Genomic DNA, 21,698 nt, shown 5'->3' on the forward strand with positions numbered 1-21,698 from the left:
AGGGGGAGGGTGGGGGTGGGGGCAAAGTGGGCGTGGAGAACCAGCCTGGGCCCCAGTGAGCAGAGTGCCAGGACTGCGGGGCAGGATAGACCTGAAAGAGTGGGATGTGCCAAAGGCTGGATTGACTTCCCTAGTTTCCACTCCAGAAGCCAAACCACATGCCACTTTATAACCAAAGCGAGTGGTGTTTTCTTTATGCTGCTGAGATTCTGTGAATTAAACACACTGATATGGTGGAAATGTTTTGATTCACAGAGGAGCAGGGTGGGTCGAGGGACAGGCTATTATGCACTGAGGTAAAGACGTGGCTTCTGGGTACCCTGTTGCCGGAATGAGTTCTCCCTTCCAGAGAAGTAGAAAGACCTGAATCTTCGGATTTGTGGACCTAGGAGTTTTCAGAGCAGTGTCTGAAAAGGCTCTTTCTGGATGTCTGGGTGTCTTTTTACTATTCCCCACCCCAGTCCCAGAACTTCAGAAATACTAGGTTTGGGTGTATAAAAGTAATCTCTACATTAACTGTTTGCCATTTATATCTGATTATTGTATAGCACAATCATTATGCATATGTAGCATTAAATATGCATTTAAAAAATTCTAGTGTCATTCATTTTTTTTCCAGCAAACATTTATTGAATGACTACCGTGTGTCAGGCACTGGGAATACAAAGACACTGAGATTGGTCCCTGCTGTTGAGGAACTCACAGCCTTGGGGAGGAGACAGACAAATAAACAGCCTATATTAAGATATCTTTTATGAAAAATGTATGTATATGTTGCTTCATGATCACAAAGGAAGGTCTCTTAGGAAAGGGTGGGGGACTGATAGAAAGTTTTAGAAAAGGAAAAGCAGAGCTGTTTCTTAATCAGGTGAGATGTGGAGGCAATGAAAAGTTTGTTTCAATTGGAGGAAGCAATACATGCAGAGAAAAAGAGGGAGAAAATGTGGCATTTTCAGAGTTCTGTAAAGAGTTCATCGTGCTCCTGTGAGAGTTCCCTCACAGGAGCAGAGAAAGGTGAGGGTCGAGTTCATATAATCATCCAGCAGATTCTGCACTTTATCCTGAGAGCTGTGGGGAACCATTGTAGGCTTTTGAGCAGAGATTTTCATTATCTGATTTTCATATTAAAAGATCACAAAGGATAAGAGATGGAAATGGGATATATATGGAGGCAGGGAGAGCAACTGGGAGATTTTTTTTACAGTCCAGGTGAAAATTCACAAGAGGCTAAATTAAGGCATTGACCCAATGTGGGTGGGAAGATGGTGGTGATGTCAAGAGCCAGGAAGGATTCTGTAGTTATAACACTTAGTTGGGTCTTTCTTTTTAACTGCTGTAATCTCAGTGTTTAGCACAGGGTTTGGCACATAGACAGTCAATAAGTATGAGTGAATAAACTTGCGCTCTACTCAGAAGGATGGAAGAAGGAAGAGGTTTCTGGTCTGGGTAAATCAGTAGATGGTGCTGTTATCAAACTGAGAGAGAAGGTCAGCCAGGAAGAGGAATGAAGAGTTAGTTCAATTCCGTATTTAAGATTTGAAGTGCTTTTGAGACATTTGAGTGGAGGTACTGTATGACTCTAGAGCTCCAGAAGAGTTGGCATGGAAAGGTAGATCTGAGAATCATCAGTCTACCATGGGAGTGGATGACATTGTCCGGAGAGCGTATAAAGTAAGGAGAAAAAGAGAAGTCTGGAACCCTGGGGATACCAGCACGTAGGGGTGGGTGAAGGAAAAGGAGAATGAGGAAGCATGTTCAAGGAGTTAGGAGGAAAACCAAGACAGAGCAGTGTCCCTTAAGCTAAGGGAGTTTAGTTTCAAGAAGGTCAGGGCTGTCTGCTGTCTGATGCTGCCAAGAGGTCCTGAAAGTGTTAGTACCATGCTGCCTCTGTACAGCAGGGATTTTTGTCTGTTTTGATCACTGTTGTATCCCCAGCACAGAATAGCCTGGCTCATAGTAAGCGCTCAGTAAATAACTTGAATGAATGAATGAATTTGTTGAAAAGGATCCCTTGAATTTAGTTGCAGAACTACAGGCCCTTGGTGAAGGCATTTTCAAAGGAGTGATGGTGGAGGAAGCCAGATTATAGTGGACTGAGGAGTAGAAAGGAGGTCAGGAAGTGGCTACAAAGAGAGGACTAAGGATGGCCAACTTGATGAGCACCTCTCGTGTGCTGGGCACTGAGCTAAGCACTTCACACGCTTTAACTCATTTAATCTTCTCAACAGCCCAATGGGGTAGGTACTGTCATGATCACCAGATGGGGAACCTCCAGCTCAGAGGGGAAATAACTTGCTCAGGGTCCCACAGCTAGGAGTGTTAGAACCCAGATTTGAACCCAGATCTGTCTGACTTTGAAATTCAGCACTGAACTGCTCAGGTTCCATTTCCTCTAGAGTTTCTTTTGTAACTGGAAGGAGAGAGAGAGAGTGACTGTTTGAGATGACCTGGAGTCAAGACTAGGAAAGACTTGCAAAGATTTTAATGCCGATGGGAGAGAATCAGCGAAAAGAAATAATTTGAAGGTTTTTGGGGGAAAGGGAGATAATTTATACAAGAGGAGCCTGAGGAGAGTTGCAGAGCACAGGTGAAGGGAAGCCCCTTCCACCAAGGTAGGAAAAGGAGACAGTGAAGACCAGGTGTGAGTTGCAGGTATTTTTGTCAGGGAGGAGTGGGGAAGGTAGAGGTGGATGATTGCTGATTGTCAGCTGAGAGTAAAGGAGGTTGTGATCCAGTTGTGGACTTGAAGAAAGTGGTACCAGTCTGAAATAGCTGTTGCAGAGAATAGAAAAAAGCAGCGGTGGAGAAGCAGATTTTCACGATTGGCATCAGGGGCCCAGCCAAGATGAGAGACCAGGATAGGTGCACGGAAGGCAGATGTTAGATTGATCCAGGTTGAGGGTTTTGCCCACTGTGTGCAGCCGAAGACAGGGACAGGCTGTTGAGAGTACTGGCTAGATTGTGTTTGAGGTGATGGGTCACCACGTCTAGGGTAGCAGTGAAGGAAGTGAGGATGGGAGAGGATTGAGAAAGGGAATGGAAGGATCATAGTACTGGCATCTGGACAAAGTACAACAGCGGGATTTTGGTAGTAAAAGGGTCTAGGATTCCCTTGTTCTCGAGTTCCACATCCAGAGCTGACCTGTGATGAATAAGGCTAAATTGTGCTAAAAAGAGGGCACAAGGGTAGAAGACTAACTGTGGTTATCTCTTCAGAGAAGAAGAGGGGTGCCAAAGATAACCTTTTTTTTCTTTCTGCTGTAAACACTTCTGGGCTGTTTGAATTTTTTTAACTTCTTAAATTTAAAAAAATACAAACTTTTCAATGAACCCAAAGAAAAGAGCAGGCGTCCATGAAAGTGGAGACAGGAGCAGTGGTCTAGAATGGGACCCCGGAGTATGTGACCTGTCTGTGGAATCACGAAGTCCTGGCTCTGAGGAGCAGCTGGGACCTGGTCCCACCCTGCCATTGTTTATCAGGGAGGAAGTGGGAGCCCCGACACTCACTCTGCTTGGCAGCAGCAGGGCCAGAACCAGAACTAACCCTTCCTGATCTCCCAGCTCAGTGCTCTGTTTTCCATGCTGCTTCCTGAGCACTTGAGGCTTCAGAATTTCCTGCTGTCCCGCCCGGGCTCATTGCGAGCGTTCCCGTGCGATTGCTGGTGAGCAGGCTCTTTGCCAGACCCTGCTTCCCACACCTCAGTTCTTCCCAGCGCAGGGTGTGTGGGTGTTTGTAGAGGCGGCTGGCTTGTCCCCTGCCTATTTCCTGTTCTCTTCAGAGTGGCAACTTGGAGGCGGAAAACCACAATGATGGTCTCTATTTACATCCTTTAAATGACCCAGTGTCCCTCCTGTTTTGTCAGCTCTCACATCACTGTGTCCCCTGGTCCTTCCTCCTCAGAGCTTGTTTAAGCAGCAGCCATGACTCTGTGTCTTCTTTATCAGCCCAAACCCACATGAGTCACTGAGAGCACTTAGGACGGGGCTTCTTCACCATGAGATTGGTGGTCAGGGGTGGAGGGATGAGCCCTTAAATTAAGGGCATTGTTCTAGGGGAAAAATCCTTTCATTTTTGTCAGATCTTCAAAGGAGTCTGGGACCTTCCCCACTAAGAGACCATGCATTTAGAGAATGGAGTATAGGTGTGTTTTAGAAAAACAAAAATATAATAACAACAGCAGTTAGATGTTTTCTTGTCTTCTAAGTAAGTTCAGATAAACCTGGTGTTTGTGCAGCCTCTCTCATCATCAGGACAGTGACCGTGGCAGTTGCATATGAATAGCTGTGATTTCTCCTCAGTTTGGTAGACTGAGGTCCAGAGGATTCAGACTATACAGCTCAGGACTTTTGTCCTCTTTTGCATGCCCGCCTGGGTAGATGTGCACATGAGCTCCCACACAATGATATTGGGGCTCCACAATGTGTGGGGTCAGGTGGGGATAAGGAGACAAGGGATGAGGCCGTGGTTGAAGGAAGGGATATTCTTTTATAGTTTTCTTCACGCCTGCCTCTCAGTGAAGTCCTCCTTGGTCTTTGGGGTTTGTAGAGATGGCCTGTCTGCTTAGAGAGCTTGGGATGGCCCTGCACATTCTGCTTTGAGCGTGCTCTCTGCCCTGAAAGTCTGGTTGTCCTCCTGTGTTGCAGGGATGAGTCTTCAGGGTTTAGAATGGAGTTGTGAGTTGGCCTGTCCCAGAATAGCCTCAGATTCTCTTCTGCCTCCAGGGTTTAAGCAGGTATTAGTGTGGGGCAACAGGGTATTTACAGGCAGGGGAAAGAATATGTCTGCTCATTATGGTGGGAAAGGGCCCCTGATTGACTTGCTTCCTGGCTGGCCTGAAAGCCAAGATGTAGCCATGAGGTGTAGTGATCAGGAGATTTGAGCAGGCTTCCTTGAGATGGTTCAAGGTGCCTGGGTCCCTTCTGCCTAGAGTTAGATAACATTTGGGATTCCAGTTTGGTTTTGAATCCTCTCTCCCTGCTTTTTGCCAGGCCATCCTACCCCTGACTTTATAGTTCCATAGGAAGTCAGGGATGTTGTGGTGCCAGTGGGGATGAATGTGGCTCCAGAAAAAGAATAAGAGAGTGGGAGTTCACTGAGGTTCAGGCTTGGAGTGGTACAATCAGAACCACCCTGAAGGTCATGGAGAAGAACCAGTGGGAGGGTGGGAAGAGACAGTACATTCATGTTTTGGCTTTTTTTTTTTCCCTGCGTAGACTGGGATCTGTTAAACTATATTAGATAGTATATAGTTGTCTCCTACTGGGTGGCTTTCCGCTGTTGGGAAGAAGTCTGCCTTGGACAGAGAACCTGTTTGGGAAGAGGAAGGAAGGAAGCAGGATGGGCTGGTGGCCACGTGCCTTTGCTGGAGCGCCCGCTAGGTCATCTCAGGCCTCCTTTGCATAGGAGATCCTCCTGTCATCTGCTTCATCTGCTCACATTAGCTCCTCAGCTCTTACAAAGTTGGAAGCTTTCATCTGGAGCCCTCCAGAGCAGTGCTACTTCAAGTGCCCGTCTGCAATGAGATGAGAAGCATACGCACCAGAATGTAAAATGTTCCCTTCAACAAGAAAGCCTTGTTATGAAAAATTGTTAGACCTAAACAGTGTGTTTGCTCTGACATAGTTGCCTCACATTCTGGAGTCATGTAAGCTTCCTATCTGGTGACCCACCAGTAACACCGTCTGCAGATCAGCAGCTAATCTGCAGACCACACTTTGACTAGCAGTACTCTAGAGCCACCTTTAGTTCAGAAGCCGTTGTTGAGGTCTTGGAATCATGTGCTTGGCCTCTACAAGTCAGAAACAGAGAGCCCGGTTACAGAGAGCTGCTGCCAGGTCAGTCATCCACGGGCCAGGCGGGTTACTAGGGAGAGCGGAGCACGACCGAAGTGACCAAGTTGAACAGATGACTAGGCAGTGCCAAGGGCAGATCCGTCCCCTCCCCCTTACCACAGGCACACAGGCTGAAGGGACCAGAGCCAGCAACCCTTCTGTAGGGCCTTAGTTTTGCCTGTTGTTTCTGGTGGCAGGTCAGCCTCACTGAGTTCATCCTGTCCTTGCAGGAAAACGGCATATGTCAGAGAAGAATTCGTTGGTTATCCTTGTTGTCACTCCTGGATGTGACCAGTTTCCTTCTTTGGAGTCTGTGGAGAATTGTAAGTACCGCCTTGTTCCCTGTTCGAGAAGAGAAAGCACTTGTTTGGAGCTGTAACTCCAGATGGCCTGGTCTAAGTTACGGATGCTACGCCTGGAGCCCTCCATGAGTGTGGGGACCAGGGCTCACCAAGTGCCCAGAGCGGTCAAAGGTGAATTTTTCTTATGCAGTCTAACCAGCATCTGACAGTTGGCTGTGAACATCACACTGGCTATTCACTGAGTCCCACAGGACACCTGCCTTCTGGACTGAATATAATCCCACTGGCATTTTAGGAACTTGTACACTTTGCTGATTTTCTCTAAGAGACCCTACCCTGGGAAGAGAAGGAGTTTTCGGCCGTTTGAACCGAGATGAAGTCAAGGCGTTGGTTCTGTGGCTGCCACCCGACCTCTCTGAGCAGCAGCATTTGGGGACGTCTCAGTCTGCAAAGCGAACATTCAGGTCTTGGCTTCTTCCTTACATTCCTGATGGGGTAGCTGAAGCTTGGAGACAAAAGGACAGGAGGGTGATTCCAAAGGCTCTGGGAATGTCGTAACCTGGACTCACCCCTCCAAGCATCCCTCTCCCCTTCATACTTGGAGCTAAAGCCTGGCAGGAATTATGTTTCCGGTGGGGAAACTGACCCACAGGGTGGGTGGTGCTTTGTAGAGGAATCTGTATCCGCCTGCCCCTCCTCACACACTGTCTTCCAGGGCCTCGGAGCCACTGGGTGACCACCCTCCCACTGTGGCCCCAGGCCTGAGTGCAGCCTTGCTTGCTCAGGGAACGCCTCCCTTTTGAAAGAAAAAACAAAATGTTAGCTTTTTTTTTTTTTTTTTTTGGCAGTGCCATGCGGCATAAGGGATCTTAGTTCCCCGACCGGGGATCAGACCCACGCCCCCTGCAGTGGAAGTGTGGAATCTTAACCACTGGACCACCAGGGAAGTCCCTTGTTGTTATTTTTTGTTTTATAATATATTGCATTTTTATTCCTAAATGAAAGAGAACTATCCATATATAACGGAAAACTCCACATGGGTGACAGCTTTTTTTTTTGAATTTTATTTTATTTTTTGATACAGCAGGTTCTTGTTCATCTGTTTTATACATATTAGTGTATATATGTCAATCCCAATCTCCCAGTTCATCCGACCACCACCACCACCACCCCTCCCTGCTTTTCCCCCTTGGTGTCCATACATTTGTTCTCTACATCTGTGTCTCTATTTCTGCCTTGCAGACTGGTTCATCTGTACCATTTTTCTAGATTCCACATATATGTGTTAATATACGATATTTGTTTTTTCTCTTTCTCACTTACTTCACTCTGTATGACAGTCTCTAGGTCCATTCATGTCTCTCCAAATGACCCAATTTCGTTCTTTTTATGGCTGAGTAATCTTCCATAGTATATATATACCACATCTTCTTTATCCATTCATCTGTCAATGGACACTTAGTTTGCTTCCATGACCTGGGTATTGTAAATAGTGCTGCAGTGAACATTGGGGTGCATGTGTCTTTTTGAATTATGGTTTTCTCTGGGTATATGCCCAGTAGTGGGATTGCTGGATCATATGGTAATTCTATTTTTAGTTTTTTAAGGAACCTCCATACTGCTCTCTTGTTGTTATTTTCTAATCCAAGGATTTGCACAGAACATGTGATTGTAATCTGAGGGCAGAAATCCTTAACCAAATGGAGTCATTTCTGTCATTTCAGACACCCTGACCGTAAATGATGAGCAGTGTTTCCTCCTCTCAGAGACTGTCTGGGGCGCCCTCCGAGGTAACAAGATAGGGCTGACACTCGGAGAGAGAGAAGGATGATGTGGGAAGGTCGGCCCTGGTGGGGTAGGGGGCAGGACTAGGGGCCCAGCGAACACCCCCACCTTAGGAAGCTTGCTTTATGGACCAGTTGGAGTGTTTCCCCAGCTCCCTGAAGGGAGTATTCTTACAGCTGTCTCCAGAAGTTGACAGGTGTCAGCCTGTGCGGGGGCAGCCACTCCCCTGGGCAGGTGCTCTGGGGAAGCAGGGGGCAGGCAGCTGGGGAGAGAGGCCCACTCTGCCACAAGCACTGCTTGTTCAGCTCTCCTTTCAGACACATGATTGGAAAGGTTCTTTAAAAACTAGATCAAAAGGAATAGATAAATGTCAAAAAAGAGGTAAAGAGTGGTAAAATATGTAGAACTCTGTTATTTGGGGAGAAAATGAGAACTTTGCTAGCTAACGGGTGATAGGCCCCCCTGCCCTTCTTCTTGGCTTACTGAAAAGGTATTCGGTCCCTAGATACAGACTTAGCCAAACAACTCGACCGCTTCTGGTAAAAGGTCTGCTGGTGAACGATGAGAGAAATTCTCACTGAACTCCAAACGTTGTTTTGGTTTGTCTTTGTTCCCCAGCTTCTCCTCCCCTCCCCTGTGTTTTGGAGAAACAGCATGCCAACTCCCCTTTGTAGTTTTTGTGTGGGTGTTAACTATTAGGCAGGTTAAGGTAGGGGAGATCTGGGACCCCGAGTGCTAGGCGTCAGAGTCAGACTGGAGAGAAGCCCAGATGGTACACTGGAAGCCCGCCTCAAATGAGCTACTGAGTGACCATGAAAGTCTCACAAATTCTTAAATTCTGAAAATTTAGGATTCTGGGAATCCTTCACAGGGCTTCTGCTGGATTTTCAGAAGTGAGGCCCCAGCTGTTGAGAACATCTAGTGCTCTGGACTCAGCATGCCTGCCCTTGGGCTTTGCTGGAATCTAGGAGTCTGTGTCCAGTCTTCTGGGGCAGTTGTTGCCTGCCACACCTCAGCTCCCTATAGCTGGTTCTCTTCTCAGGCTCTGAAGAGGAAAAGTGGAGGCTTCTTTTTCTTCTGAGTCCAGCTGTGGACCCACAAGTTTCTGACTGAGTTTATGAAACTCAAGTCAATGATCACATTCTCACAATTCAGTCTGGGAGAAGTGAAGGGGCAGCAGATTGGGGACCCCTTTTTCTCAGCTCCCTTAGCTCCTAATGGGTATTATCCATGGAAAGCTTTAACCCCTTATGAGCTGGCCTGTCCCTGCGTCTGTCCTCATGGGCACACATCTTGGCCTCTCTTCTTAATATCTTTGTAAATTCAAGGCTTAGGAAGTATAGATAAGAGGCGTGTGGGTTAGTGTATTGCTAGGAGGGGCACAAAAACCCCTCATGCTGCCACCTCCCCAAATAAAATACAGAGTAAAAATAGATACTGGCTTCCTACTATCCCCTTTTCGTAACTGTTGAGAAAACCATCAAGCCTACACTAGATCCCCTCTCACTGTGTGCCCAAGCACTGTGCCGTGCCACATGGGAACCTTCCAAATGGTTCCAACTCTTTACCCACCTCCCTAAGTCTTTACATCTGCCTCTCTACTTCCCTGCAGGTCTGGAGACTTTTAGCCAGCTTGTTTGGAGATCTCCTGAGGGCACGGTGAGTGTGGGCCCTCAAAAAGGGCTCCTTTTAAATCTCTGGGGGACACACACACACACAAAAAAAATCTATGGGGTTTACTCCCAATGTTGAGAGTCCTGGAAATATCTTATTTTACCTTAAACAGAGTCCTGGTGGCTTGAGATGGCCCCAAAAAAGAGTATTCAAGGAGATATGGATGGAAACTGGTTTGGTAGATTTTGCCAGTTGGGGTATAACTTAGCTCCCCTGAGTCACTGTTTAGAAATGACCTTGAGACCACACTGCTTTGAAGAAAATATTAACAGTCAGTGAAAATTTGGAATGTGTGGGCTGAGTGGTATGTGGGACACCTGTGTTTGGCTGGCATGGGACAGTTGCTCTCTGGACAGGTACCTGCTTATGGTCATTGAGGTAGAGGTGTGTGGTGTTTGTGGAGACAGTTACCCTGCAGAACAGTCACAGGTTGGCTTTTCAGGGATCTTGGAAGACTTTTCTCATCCCCCTCCACCCCACTGGTGAATTTCCTTTGAATCTTAACATGTTCAGTGTTTGGTCCACACAGTTCTATATCAACAAGACGGAGATTGAGGACTTCCCCCGCTTCCCTCACAGGGGCTTGTTGTTGGATACGTCTCGCCATTACCTGCCACTGGCTAGCATCCTGGACACTCTGGTACGCAGGCCTTAAGGCCTTCTTTGCCCTCAGGGTTCTGGGGTAATGGGACAACAGATAGATCAGGTGCCATATTCTTAAAGAGTTACAGAGAGAATGTGCATAACTTAATGAGCTCCCGGGAAAAATGTAAAAGATGACCTGCTCCAAGATTCAAAAAAATAACAAGAGTGATTTAAACCTACCCCATTTGGCTACTGAGGACCAATGTCCAGGCTATCTCCAGCGATGCAGGAAGTGGTTTGGGGAATTGACTAAGCAGAGCTAACTTTAGTTAGTACAAAGCCATAGGAAAGAGATGTTCAAAAGCCTTAGCTGGGGATGTTCCTCACTGTCTTGAATTTGATGGGCAGTCTTACCTGACAGTTGCTGATCTAGCTCACGTGTCTAACTTTTCCTTTGCTCTCCTGATGGAACCAAAGAAGTGGACACATCCACCAGTTTTGGCATCTGAGATTTATGGATTATGGGGCTACTAAATTCACAACAGACCTCACCGTCTGGATAAACACTAGTCAGACAACCCAAAACAAATGGCAGGAGGAAATACTAGTTTTCAGGGTATTGTGGGGCTTTCTGAAGACCCCAGGGTACCACGGAGCTGCAGCCCTCCTCTTGATGTGACCATAACTCATCCCCCAAAGAGGAGATACTACTTCTGTCAGCCATCTTCGCATGTGCAGGGTCTTCCCCTTCCCTCCAGGCCAGGCGCAACCCGATGCGAAGGTTTGATAGGGAGAACCCGTGAACACTTAGCAGGAAGCTGGGCAGGTCGAGCCTGTTAACGTGTGTGGAGCAGCCTGCCAAGCTTGGGGCTGAAGCCGGAGAAGTTGTACTGAGTTAACTGTGCGTGCTCTGACCTACAGGATGTCATGGCATACAATAAATTCAACGTGTTCCACTGGCATCTGGTCGATGACTCTTCCTTCCCATATGAGAGCTTCACTTTTCCAAACCTCACCAAAAAGGTATGCCTTAATTTCGTCCAGACCAAGTTGATGGCTTGAAGTCTGAACCTGGCTATGGCGCCCTGCTGGCAAGGACACCAGCTCTCCTCCTAACCAGCCAGTTTTAGGGACACACTGACATATAGGGGGCGGGCACTGGATTTAGAGTCAGGAGACCTGAGTTCAGGTCCAAACTACACCATTAATTTGCTCTGTGACCTTCAGGAGAGAATCTCTCCTGGTCCCATCTTCTTTTTATTTATCTATATTTGGTTAGCTGGGCATAATAACTACCTTATTCATCTCACTGGCATCATGGCACTGAGATAAGACAGTAGATGTGATAGCTTGTGGGAAATTATGATAAAGTTCCTTGAAGACCCCTGATACCAAAGGGCTTTTGGTAGATTTTCTGATATTCAGGGGAGTCCAGAAGGCATTTTGAGTATCCTTTCCTCTGCCAGCCTTCAGGAAATGAGGTCCTGAATGGTGTTTTGTGCCTTTCAGGGGTCCTACAACCCTGCCACCCACATCTACACAGCACAGGATGTGAAGAAGGTGATTGAATATGCGCGGCTTCGGGGTATCCGTGTGTTGGCAGAGTTCGACACTCCTGGCCACACTCTGTCATGGGGACCAGGTAAGAATAATGTCTGGAGGTGGAGGGAGGCTACTGATTCCCCTCAACGGGACTTTAGGATATTGGCTTTTGGATGTAGCATGCCTCAGCCTTGGTCTCTGGAAGAATGTTTTCCATCAACTTTTTCCACTGGGAATTTAGATAGGCAGAATTTACTTTGGGCGAAGGAGGCCGCTTCTTACCATTAAAATATGGGCAGGGACTTCCCTGGTGGCTCAGCGGTTAAGAATCCGCCTGCCGATGCAGGGGACACGGGTTCGAGCCCTGGTCCAGGAAGATCCCACATGCCACGGAGCAACTAAGCCCGTGAGCCACAACTACTGAGCCTGCGAGCCACAACTGCTGAAGCCCGTGCACCTAGAGCCTGTGCTCTGCAACAAGAGAAGCCACCGTAATGAGAAGCCCATGCACCGCCACAAAGAGTAGCCCCTGTTCTCTGCAACTAGAGAAAGCCTGTGCACAGCAACAAAGACCCAATGCAGCCAAATAAATAAATAAATAAAAAGGGCAAATTCTTCTCAGACGTCCTTGCCTCACGATGCCCTTGTAGGCTGTTGTGCCCTAGCGTGGAAGAAAGATTTTGCCAGTTTTGCTGCATCAGGCTCTCTGCTTTTCTGCCCATAGGCTACGTGAGGGCAAACTTTGGGACCAAGGGTGACCCCTGCTGGAAGAGTGTGTCCAGGCAGGAGTATGTGTGTGACCGTTGTCTGTGTATGATTGTGGACATACTAGTATTTCTCTGATTGTCACTAAATGCTCATAATTACCAGTGTCTGTGAATGCCTGAGTGTTCCTGTCTGTGTGCACGTAATGTCTGAACGTGATTGTCATCATGTATGTGACTGTATGTGGGGTCTGTGTATTTGTGACACTAGTGTGAGGTTCTCTATTGCCTTAGGTGTCCCTGGATTATTAACTCCTTGCTACTCTGGGTCTCACCCTTCTGGCACCTTTGGGCCAGTGAATCCCGCTCTCAACAATACCTATGAGTTCATGAGCACGTTCTTCTTGGAGATCAGCTCTGTCTTCCCAGATTTTTATCTTCACCTTGGAGGAGATGAGGTTGACTTCACCTGCTGGTATGAGCCCTGTGACCTTCCCATCCTGGCCTGATGAACTGCCTCCTCAGAGTAGAGGTTAGCCCGTGAGAAGCTACCTGTCTCAGGTGTTCCTCATCTGTCTCCATCCTGATGGCTCAGATCTTCGGCCTTTTCTCTCTCCACCTACAGAGAGGCCCTACCTGATTTTGGCAAGGCTGTGAATGTGAAACTCTCCTTTCCTCCTGTCATAGCCTTGAGATATTTACAGAAAAACCAGCTCTGGGCACAGAATTGTCTTGGAAAAATCAGGATAGAGAAAATCCCTTCTTTTGGCAGCTTAAAATAGTCTGGTTGAAGAGACAGGACACATATGAATTCGAGGTTAATATATGACAGTGTCTAGTTAGTATTATGTTGTAAGCTTCCAACCCTCAGATCTGCTTAGCTCAAAAGAGGCTCAGGGGCTTCTTGGCGAGGTGGGCACTAGCACTGGATCTGAGGAAAGAGTGGAGGAGGGAAAAAACAAAATGTAGACCTTGTGGGGTAAGGGAGCTGCAATGGGTGACAGACAGCAATGCTTGTATCCAACTGGAATAAAGAATAAATATTAAGGGAAAAGCAGACTATGCCCAGGGTGTGGGAGGTAAGAGACAGAAGCCAGAATCCATTGTGCCGGAGCCCCAAGCCTAGACCTCAGAACCATATGTCATAGCCCAGAGAGATTGATATGTGTTCTCTTTGAGGGTGAACTTGAAGCTCTTCAGATCCAGACTCAGCCTTTCTCAGCCTATGTCAGTGGCCCCCTTCATTTAACTTTGTTTAGCCACACCTCCCAAATTTGTGGCCTCTTGAGATCCTCAGTCAATTGGTTTTTCAGGTGAAAAAACGGAGTTGTGGGAGGCCAGGTGATACATCCCCAAGCTCTGGGCTTTGAGGATGTCAAAAGAATTAATCTTCATTTTCTTTTGGGATTCAGGAAGTCCAACCCAGATATCCAGGCCTTTATGAAGAAGAAAGGCTTTGGTGAGGACTTCAAGAAGCTGGAGTCCTTCTACATCCAGACGTGAGGAAGGAGGGAGGGAGGGCAGGATCCCTGGGGGTCAACTCCTGTGACGTCCTCACTTTCCATAGCAGGACCAGGACCTGCTGGACCACTCTCTGGGCCCCTGAAAGGGTCCTTTGTCATGTCCTTTCATTGGAGTGGTGGATTCCCAACTGGTCAGTCAGGAATGGGCCCCTAAGCAGGCTCAGCCCCCAGGGCACTGGCACCTGTAGCACAGAGCCTGTCTGAACTGAGCAGACATTCCCTTTACTCTCTAAGGCTGCTGGACATCGTCTCTGCCTATGGCAAGGGCTACGTGGTGTGGCAGGAGGTGTTTGATAATAAAGTAAAGGTGAGCCAGGGGCAGAGAGAAGGGGCCACCCTCGGTGCCTCCCCATGGTCTCCCATCCCTTCCCTGCTCCTGTGCGGGTACAGAGGTCTGAGCCCTGGGTGTGGGTGTCAGGGCCTCCATCTGTCTTCCCTCGCTATGAACTGAACGAGTTATTTCTGCTGCTAGGTTACTTGGGATTCCTGAGACTGGCATGATGGGTTGGGTTTTCCTGCCTGTGTCATAGACTAGGATCTTCCAGGTCTGCGAGCAGGGCTACCTTCTCCTTCATTGTTGAGCACTAAGATCCCAGCTTCCTGCCACGTCAGGGGCTCTGCAGGAACCTCGTCCCGTCCTCAGAAGCATCTGGAGATGCTTGGACATGGTAGCTCCTGATCTGTTGAGTCTCCTGGGCCCCACTGCTTGTCTCCCTTAGCTCACAGCTGGTGTTACTATCTCAGTGTAGACAGGGAAGCTGCAGAAGGACTGGGGGAGAGGCAGCAGGGAGCTCTCCTAGGGCCTGTGGGACCCTCGGCCTCTGCACTGGGCTAGAAGCTCAGTTGTTAGGAGTCACAGAGAAATGCTTTGCTGCTGGGGAGCAGAGGCAACACACACCCCTTGGCCTGGGTTGCTTGCATAACACTGTGGCCCGGGAATCTCCTACTGCCCTTTGACCTTTCCTGACAGGTTCAGCCAGACACAGTCATCCAGATTTGGCGAGAAGAGATGCCTGTAAGGTACACGAAGGAGATGGAACTGGTCACCAGTGCTGGCTTCCGGGCCCTGCTCTCTGCCCCCTGGTACCTGAACCACATAACTTATGGCCCTGACTGGAAGAATATCTACATGGTGGAGCCACTGGCATTTGAAGGTAAACAGGGAGCTCTCCTTGCTGCCAAAGGCAGCTGAATGGGGTACAGGGCGGGAGGCAGGAGATTCTGGGCTGGACATTGCAGGTCAAGAGACGAAATGACCTATCTGAGGAGTGGGCCACGTTGGGAAGGCGGTAGAGGCCTGTGGTTGCTTGTTTTCCCTCAGGTAGTCCTGAGCAGAAGGCTCTGGTGATCGGCGGAGAGGCCTGTATGTGGGGAGAGTATGTGGACAGCACAAACCTGGTCCCCAGGCTCTGGTAAGGGCTATCTGGGGACGTGGAGGGTTGGGCCTGTGGGCGTGGGCTCTCCCTCACAGGCTCAATCCCATCCAGCGTCCCCCAGCTGAGCACCCTCCTTTCAGGCCTGGGAGAGAAGGGGCATTGCAGTGTTGCCCCTGTTTGTACGTAAGTCACCTCCCGCCTGACTTGCATATTTACTCCTCCAGCCCATTAGATGTGTCAGATGGAGACTGTTGTCCCCATTGCACAGATAGAGATAAGGAGTCCTGGAGAACATGTTGAAAGAATGTTGCTTTCGGGATGGCTTGCCCAGGATCCAACCCTGAAGTGCATCGCCCTGTGATAAGACTCCTCTATGCTGTCTCCTCAGAGGCTGCAGCCCCTCACCAAGTCTGGTTGGGTGTGTAGAGTTTACATTTTGAGAACAGCTGCTCGGCCACTGTTGTATCCGTGTTCACGACGCCTTTAAGGCGTACTCTGGTTCCCATGTGTTTGGGAGAGGAGGAGATGGGATCACGATCCCCATTTTGCTGAAGATAGAGCTGGGCCCTGGAAGTCCCTGTGAGCCCTCCAGCCGGCTGTCACTCTGATTAAGGTGTTGATCACGTCCCTTGGCCCCGAGCTAGTCCAGGGTACCTAAACAAGAGGCTGTGGGTGTCCAGCACCCTTGCCAGGAATCCAGGGCCCAACCTGGTGCATGTCCCCTTTCCTGCAGGCCTAGAGCAGGGGCTGTTGCCGAGAGGCTGTGGAGCAACAAGATGTTGACCAACCTGGACTTTGCCTATAAACGTTTGGCACACTTCCGCTGTGAGCTGCTGAGGTACGCAGGCCGTGGGCAGGTTGGGGGCTGAGGAACCCTACTGACAGGAGAAGAATACTGATAATAGCTAACACTTGCAGGGGCATACTGTGTGTGGCAAGCCCTGCGCTTAGCCCTCTGCCAGCATTGCTTCATTGAATCTTTACCATAACCCTATGAGGGGGATGTAGTTTTATCCCCATTTCAGAGGTAGGCAGCTGACGCACAGAGCAGTTAAGTAACTTGCCCAAAGTTGCTCAGAACCAGGATATGAACCAGGCTGACTTCAGAGTCTGCGCTCGTAGCCATGGCCATGATTTTATGGGTTCTCATGACACCTGTGCCCCTGTTAGGATGGGCCTGCGTAAGATGGTCATTTCCCTGATTCATTCACTTACTAGGTCTTGAGGCCCTAGGGGAAACAGCCTAGTAGAGAGGGGAGTCCCAGGCTGAGAGCCAAGCATGGTGGGGTCTGAACCTCAACTGTCTGTAATTTACTGGGCGACTTACCATCTCTGAGCACATATCTTATTTGGGTAATAAAGGAGGCATGCCTAGAGGTACCCTAAGGAGATTGGTCAGGTCCTGGAACTTGTGAGGCTGAGACCTAAGGATAGGATTTCATGTCCACACCCTGTGCATGGGCTGGACAGTGCCTCGGTTCCCCCCCTCACCACATTTACAGAGTTTTAGAGCCATTAATGGGGGCTCTGTGGGCCAGGAGCACTGGGCACCCCTTAGGCATCCAGCTTTTTTCTAAAGAGACTGAGTTATTTGGAGCTGGGGCACAGAAACAGGCAAGTTAGAAATACAGAGGTGTTCCTCAAGGTTCCAGGGTGTCCCTGTATCAAAATCACCTGGGGCACCTGTTCAGATTGCAGATTCTTGCCAACACACGGCCCTACCCCAAGCAAGAATCTCTGGAAGTGAGACCCCCCCCAAGGAATTTTGGTGTCTAGTGGCAGTTTGAAATCCACTGAACTGGGGGAAGGGGAGACCATTGGTTGGGGTGGAGAAGGTGTTGCTGGGGCCCAAGACCAGCCCCCTTCCGAGGGGCTCATCTCGCCCTGTTTCTTTACGTCCTCTCACAGGCGGGGTGTCCAGGCCCAGCCCCTCAGCGTAGGCTACTGTGACGTGGAGTTTGAACAAACATGAGCAAGTACCCCAGGCACCGAGGAGGGTGCTGGCCCTAGGAGAGCGGTAGCGGGGCCAGGCTTCCACTGTACCCCCTGCCGGGGGACGGGGCCCCTTGCCCACGTGCCTGTGTGCCTGGAGACAAGGGGGCTGGTGTTGGTGCTGGTGTCCAATAAAGAGTGATGTGGCGTTTTTCTATAATGAATGTGGATTACCTGTGTGAAAAAAAATGTGAGTGGCCCTAGGGTAAGGGAGCTGCCAGAACTGGCCTTCCACCCCTGAGGGTGATAGGGCTCAGCAGGGCCCCAGCCAGGCTGGGCTCAGTATCTGCCCCTGGAGGGATCTTATAAGTTGAGGGCTGGGAATGAAACCTGTAGCCTTTGTGCTGTCCTGCTCCGCCTGAGTTATGATGCCTCTCCAACCCCACACATAGTCCAGACACATACCCCATCCGTAGACTCATCACTTAGACCTCCAAGGCTTCTGTAGACAGAAGACACCATAGGGGACCAAAGAAGTTCTGGGAAGCAGCAGGGGCTTCAGCCCCAACCTGGTCACAGAATAGCCCCTCCCCAGTGCATACTCACGAACTTCCCTCCCCTAGAGCTTTTCTTCTGCTTTGGGTTACTTGTTACTTCAATTGCATGCAACCATTATTAAAGACTGAACACATACTATGGTCCTGGCACTGTGGTAGGTGCCAAGAATTTGAAGAACTTAGTCCCCAGAGGCCCTGTTCAACTCCCCAAAATGGCAGCAACTTCCACCCCTCCTCCCACCCGTTTTCAGTCCAGTAGCATCTTCTCAGAGAATTGACAGCACAGCTGAGACCATGACAGGGAAGCCCCTGGGGGACCAAGAGGTGGGGATGTGGCTCTGGAAGAGTGTCTTTGCACAAGCTGACCAGTTTTCCCTAGGAGAACTGGCTCATCGTGGACCCAGACTTCCCCCTAGTGGTTTCATGTTCACAAGTGACAGTGCAGCCCAGAGGCTGGGCAGTAGTGGACAGCAGCTGTTTTAGATGAGGATTTCTTTGACCATTTTTTTTTTTCTTTTACCTGGTCTTGGGCTGGAAGGACAAAGGAGAGGTCCCAGGCATTTCTTTCAGAAAGTTTCCAATCTAGTGGATACAGAAACTTGGGGAAGGCAGGCCTGAGAAGGGATCTCAGTAAAATTTGGTCCTTAAATAGCATCCTTCAGTCCCTTGATCATGCTCCTCTGGGGACTTGGTTGGACATACACCAGCCTGGCCTTCTTGCACTGTTACCATAGGGGCAGGTTGGGCACCTTCTACCTGCAGAATCCTCTAAGGAAGGGGTATTCACACAGCCCAGATGAGCCGAGCCCAGGGCTCTGGCCTGGAGAGACATGAGTTAAGGCTCTACCATCTGTACCCACCAAAGCAGCACCCTTACTCTCTATTACCCGGAGAAGCCTTTGGGGTAGTCCCAGACAAGGACCTGCAGAAATGCTGCTATACTTCAAGTGCCCCTGCTTCCTTTCTGATCATAACTGGAATATTGCTATTGTTTGGGATAAAAAGATCAGACACTAAGTTGTAAGTCTCAAGTCAATGAAGGAAGAGACCATGAAAACACTTGTATTAAAGCAGTAAAGGTCTATGATTTCTTACTCGTCTCGTAAACATTTTCTTTAATGTTATTTTTACAATTAAAAAAATCAGTGTGGCCTGATCAAGTGGTGGGATGTGCTGATCCCCAGCCTCCACCACTGCATCTCTGGGCCCACTGATCATGACAGCATTTACCTGAAGGTCATCATCAGACCTTGAACTGCTGACAGGTCAGAGACAGTGCCCGTAGCAACCGCCCAGTCGGTTCCGATGTACAGAATCACTGCTTCCTCACCTCATCTCCCTTAACCTGTCCCACCCTGCGCTGGGCCAGGCTCCTCTGGCCCGCTTGTGTTCTCTGTTCACCACCAGGGGGCGGGGAAGTGCCTGAACTGATTTCCTGGCTCTAGTTATCTTTGGGCACAAAGGGTCCACCCCTGCTCTCCTCTGAATCTCCTAAGGATGCAAAGCAGCCTTAATGGGAATATAAGTAAAGGAGTGAATGGAGGCTGGGAGGACATTCACCTCCTTGGTAGGAGTTGAGGCAGTGAGCCAGGTACTCCTCCCTTCTTGGAAACCTGATGTTTTGAGGTGCACCTCTGTGGATTAGCATAGGGATAGGATAGCAGAGGACTTGGGAGCACAGGTGCTCCATAGCACTAGTGATGGGGGACACAGCAAGGGGTGAGGAAAGCCAAATGATACTTGGCTTTCCAAGGGAAAGGTGAAAAAAGGATTCTATGATATAGATTGAATTTAACTGATATCAGTGTAGATGTACACGCCTAGTGGCAACATTGCTAGCACTCTAAAGTTGAGATTTTTATAGTTTTTGTCAATATCACTTGCAAGATTAATCAGTACAGGCTGTGACAATTGTGTATCATGTGCTTTTTTTTCCACTAAGAAAGAAAATAAGTAGGAATTGTCTTAAAATCATTCTGTATTTTTTTCCTTTATAAACACTGAAAGTTTGAAAATCAGTGTCCCTTTATACTGTTAATAAATATATAAATAATATAAATACATAGTAACTACCTTCAGTGAAACATTTACTTGTTGATTTTTTTTCAATACTGTTGATTCTAACTATATATAAATCTTCACAGTTGTTTTTAAAAATCCTTTTTGAAGTAGCCCTGTGTGTGTGTGTGTGTGTGTGTGTGTGTGTGTGTGTGTGTGTGTATTTTTCTATATTTTTCAGTGAGGTTTTTAAAAATGGAAATGTCCATGAACCTTGCTTATTTTCACAGTAATAACCATATTCTAACCACATCCATGTTAGGTCTTCCCTGCCACAGTAAGAACTTTTATTTAATGATTTCAAATGTTTCAAACAGAATACTGTAGAGAATAAAATAATACACACAGTATAACCACCACTCAGCTTTATCACATCTCAATAGTTGTATTTACTTCAGATTTTTCTTTTCAAGAAATGAAACATTATATATGTCCCCCTTCCCGGTTCCATTCTCTTGCTTCTCAAAATAACCACTTCCTAGCTTTTATTTCAAATCTTACTTCCTCTGGAATATCTGATACTTAGCTATGATTTTTCTTCATTGTTAATAAATTCTTTATGGCTCACTTCATAGCAAATTAGGAAGGGATGTTTTGGGAAGCCACTCAGAAAAGGGGTGTGTGTGTGTGTATAGATAGACCAGCTGGCAGGCAGACATGGGAAGAGGGACATCTGTGCTGTGCTGATGTGCTGCTGGACTTAAGAGAGGATGTTGGGGGCATCTGGATAATTATTTATTATGAAAGAAGATATTTATTTATGAGGAAAATATTCAGAGAAAAGTATGCAAATGTTTGTGTATACTCACATAAGTCAGAAATCTGAGTGAAGATATTTAGGGAAATCCATCCAGGGGAACAAAAATGCTTTGTCATTTTCTTTTAAAAAAATATTATTTATTTATTTATTTTGGCTGTGCCCGGTCTTCGTTGAGGCACGCGGGATCTTTTTGTTGTGGCATGCCGACTCTCAGTCGTGGCATGCATGCGGGATCTAGTTCCTGGACCAGGGATCGAACCTGGGCCCCCTGCATTGAGAGCGCAGAGTCTTACCCACTGGACCACCAGGGAAGTCCCTGCTTTGTCATTTTTATGTGCTTGCTGTGTCAGGCGCTGTTATAAGCACTCGATTGGATGTTAGTTTATTTAATCCTCATCCCAACCAGTGAGGTAGGTATCAATATTATCCTCACCTGACAGATAAGGAAACAGACATAGACAGTTTAAATGATTTGTTCATGGTTAGATAACTAGGCTGAGTCGGGATTTGTGCTCAGGGACTGTGGATCCAAGCTCGCCTAGTTAATTCTAGCCTGTCCTGCGGCCTGCCATCAGCCACAGCCCCAAACTGAACCAGACATCTTCCTGCTCTTGAGCTCCATGTTCAGACAGACACACAGATAAAGCTGGGTACTCAACTATGTCTGGGCTCAATTTCCTCCCACTTTTCAAACTCTTCCTTACAAATGGTTCCTTTCAGCACACACACGTGCACAGTCTCCCTTGTCTTTTTTGTAATTTTTTTTTGGCTGCGTTGGGTCTTCGTTGCTGCCCGCGGGCTTTCTCTAGTTGTGGTGAGAGGGGGCTTCTCTTGGTTGCGGTGCGCAGGCTTCTCATTGTGGTGGCTTCTCTTGTAGCGGAGCACAGGCTCTAGGCACGTGGGCGTCAGTAGTTGCGGCACACAGGCTCAGTAGTTGTGGCTTGCAGGCTCTAGAGCGCAGGCTCAGTAGTTGTGGCACACGGGCTTAGTTGCTCCGCGGCATGTGGCATCTTCCCGGACCAGGGCTCAAACCCGTGTCCCCCTGCACTGGCAGGCAGGTTCTTAACC

At 48.3% G+C, this 21,698-nt stretch overlaps 1 protein-coding gene across 4 annotated transcripts in view; it reads left to right on the forward strand.

The window, feature by feature from the left end:
- Positions 1-18,906, forward strand: part of HEXA (hexosaminidase subunit alpha) — a 39,959-nt gene extending 21,053 nt beyond the window's left edge. The window contains exons 1-14 of one of the 4 annotated variants that reach the window (XM_024761753.1): positions 6,063-6,155; positions 6,430-6,598; positions 7,859-7,924; positions 9,532-9,578; positions 10,123-10,233; positions 11,100-11,201; positions 11,688-11,820; positions 12,719-12,899; positions 13,837-13,923; positions 14,182-14,254; positions 14,918-15,101; positions 15,269-15,359; positions 16,057-16,161; positions 17,232-18,906. In XM_024761753.1, the coding sequence (XP_024617521.1) occupies positions 6,508-6,598; positions 7,859-7,924; positions 9,532-9,578; positions 10,123-10,233; positions 11,100-11,201; positions 11,688-11,820; positions 12,719-12,899; positions 13,837-13,923; positions 14,182-14,254; positions 14,918-15,101; positions 15,269-15,359; positions 16,057-16,161; positions 17,232-17,295 (1,335 nt within the window). In that variant the 5' untranslated portion in view covers positions 6,063-6,155; positions 6,430-6,507 and the 3' untranslated portion in view covers positions 17,296-18,906. Of the gene's footprint in view, positions 1-6,062; positions 6,156-6,429; positions 6,599-7,858; positions 7,925-9,531; positions 9,579-10,122; positions 10,234-11,099; positions 11,202-11,687; positions 11,821-12,718; positions 12,900-13,836; positions 13,924-14,181; positions 14,255-14,917; positions 15,102-15,268; positions 15,360-16,056; positions 16,162-17,231 lie in introns of those variants that run through there. The other 3 variants (XM_024761754.1, XM_024761751.1, XM_024761752.1) reach the window with 3 other exon arrangements.
- The last annotated feature ends 2,792 nt before the right edge of the window (positions 18,907-21,698 follow it).

Source organism: Neophocaena asiaeorientalis, unplaced genomic scaffold, assembly GCF_003031525.2.
Source record: "Neophocaena asiaeorientalis asiaeorientalis breed wild unplaced genomic scaffold, Neophocaena_asiaeorientalis_V1.1 scaffold54, whole genome shotgun sequence".
NCBI classification, from domain to species: domain Eukaryota; kingdom Metazoa; phylum Chordata; class Mammalia; order Artiodactyla; family Phocoenidae; genus Neophocaena; species Neophocaena asiaeorientalis.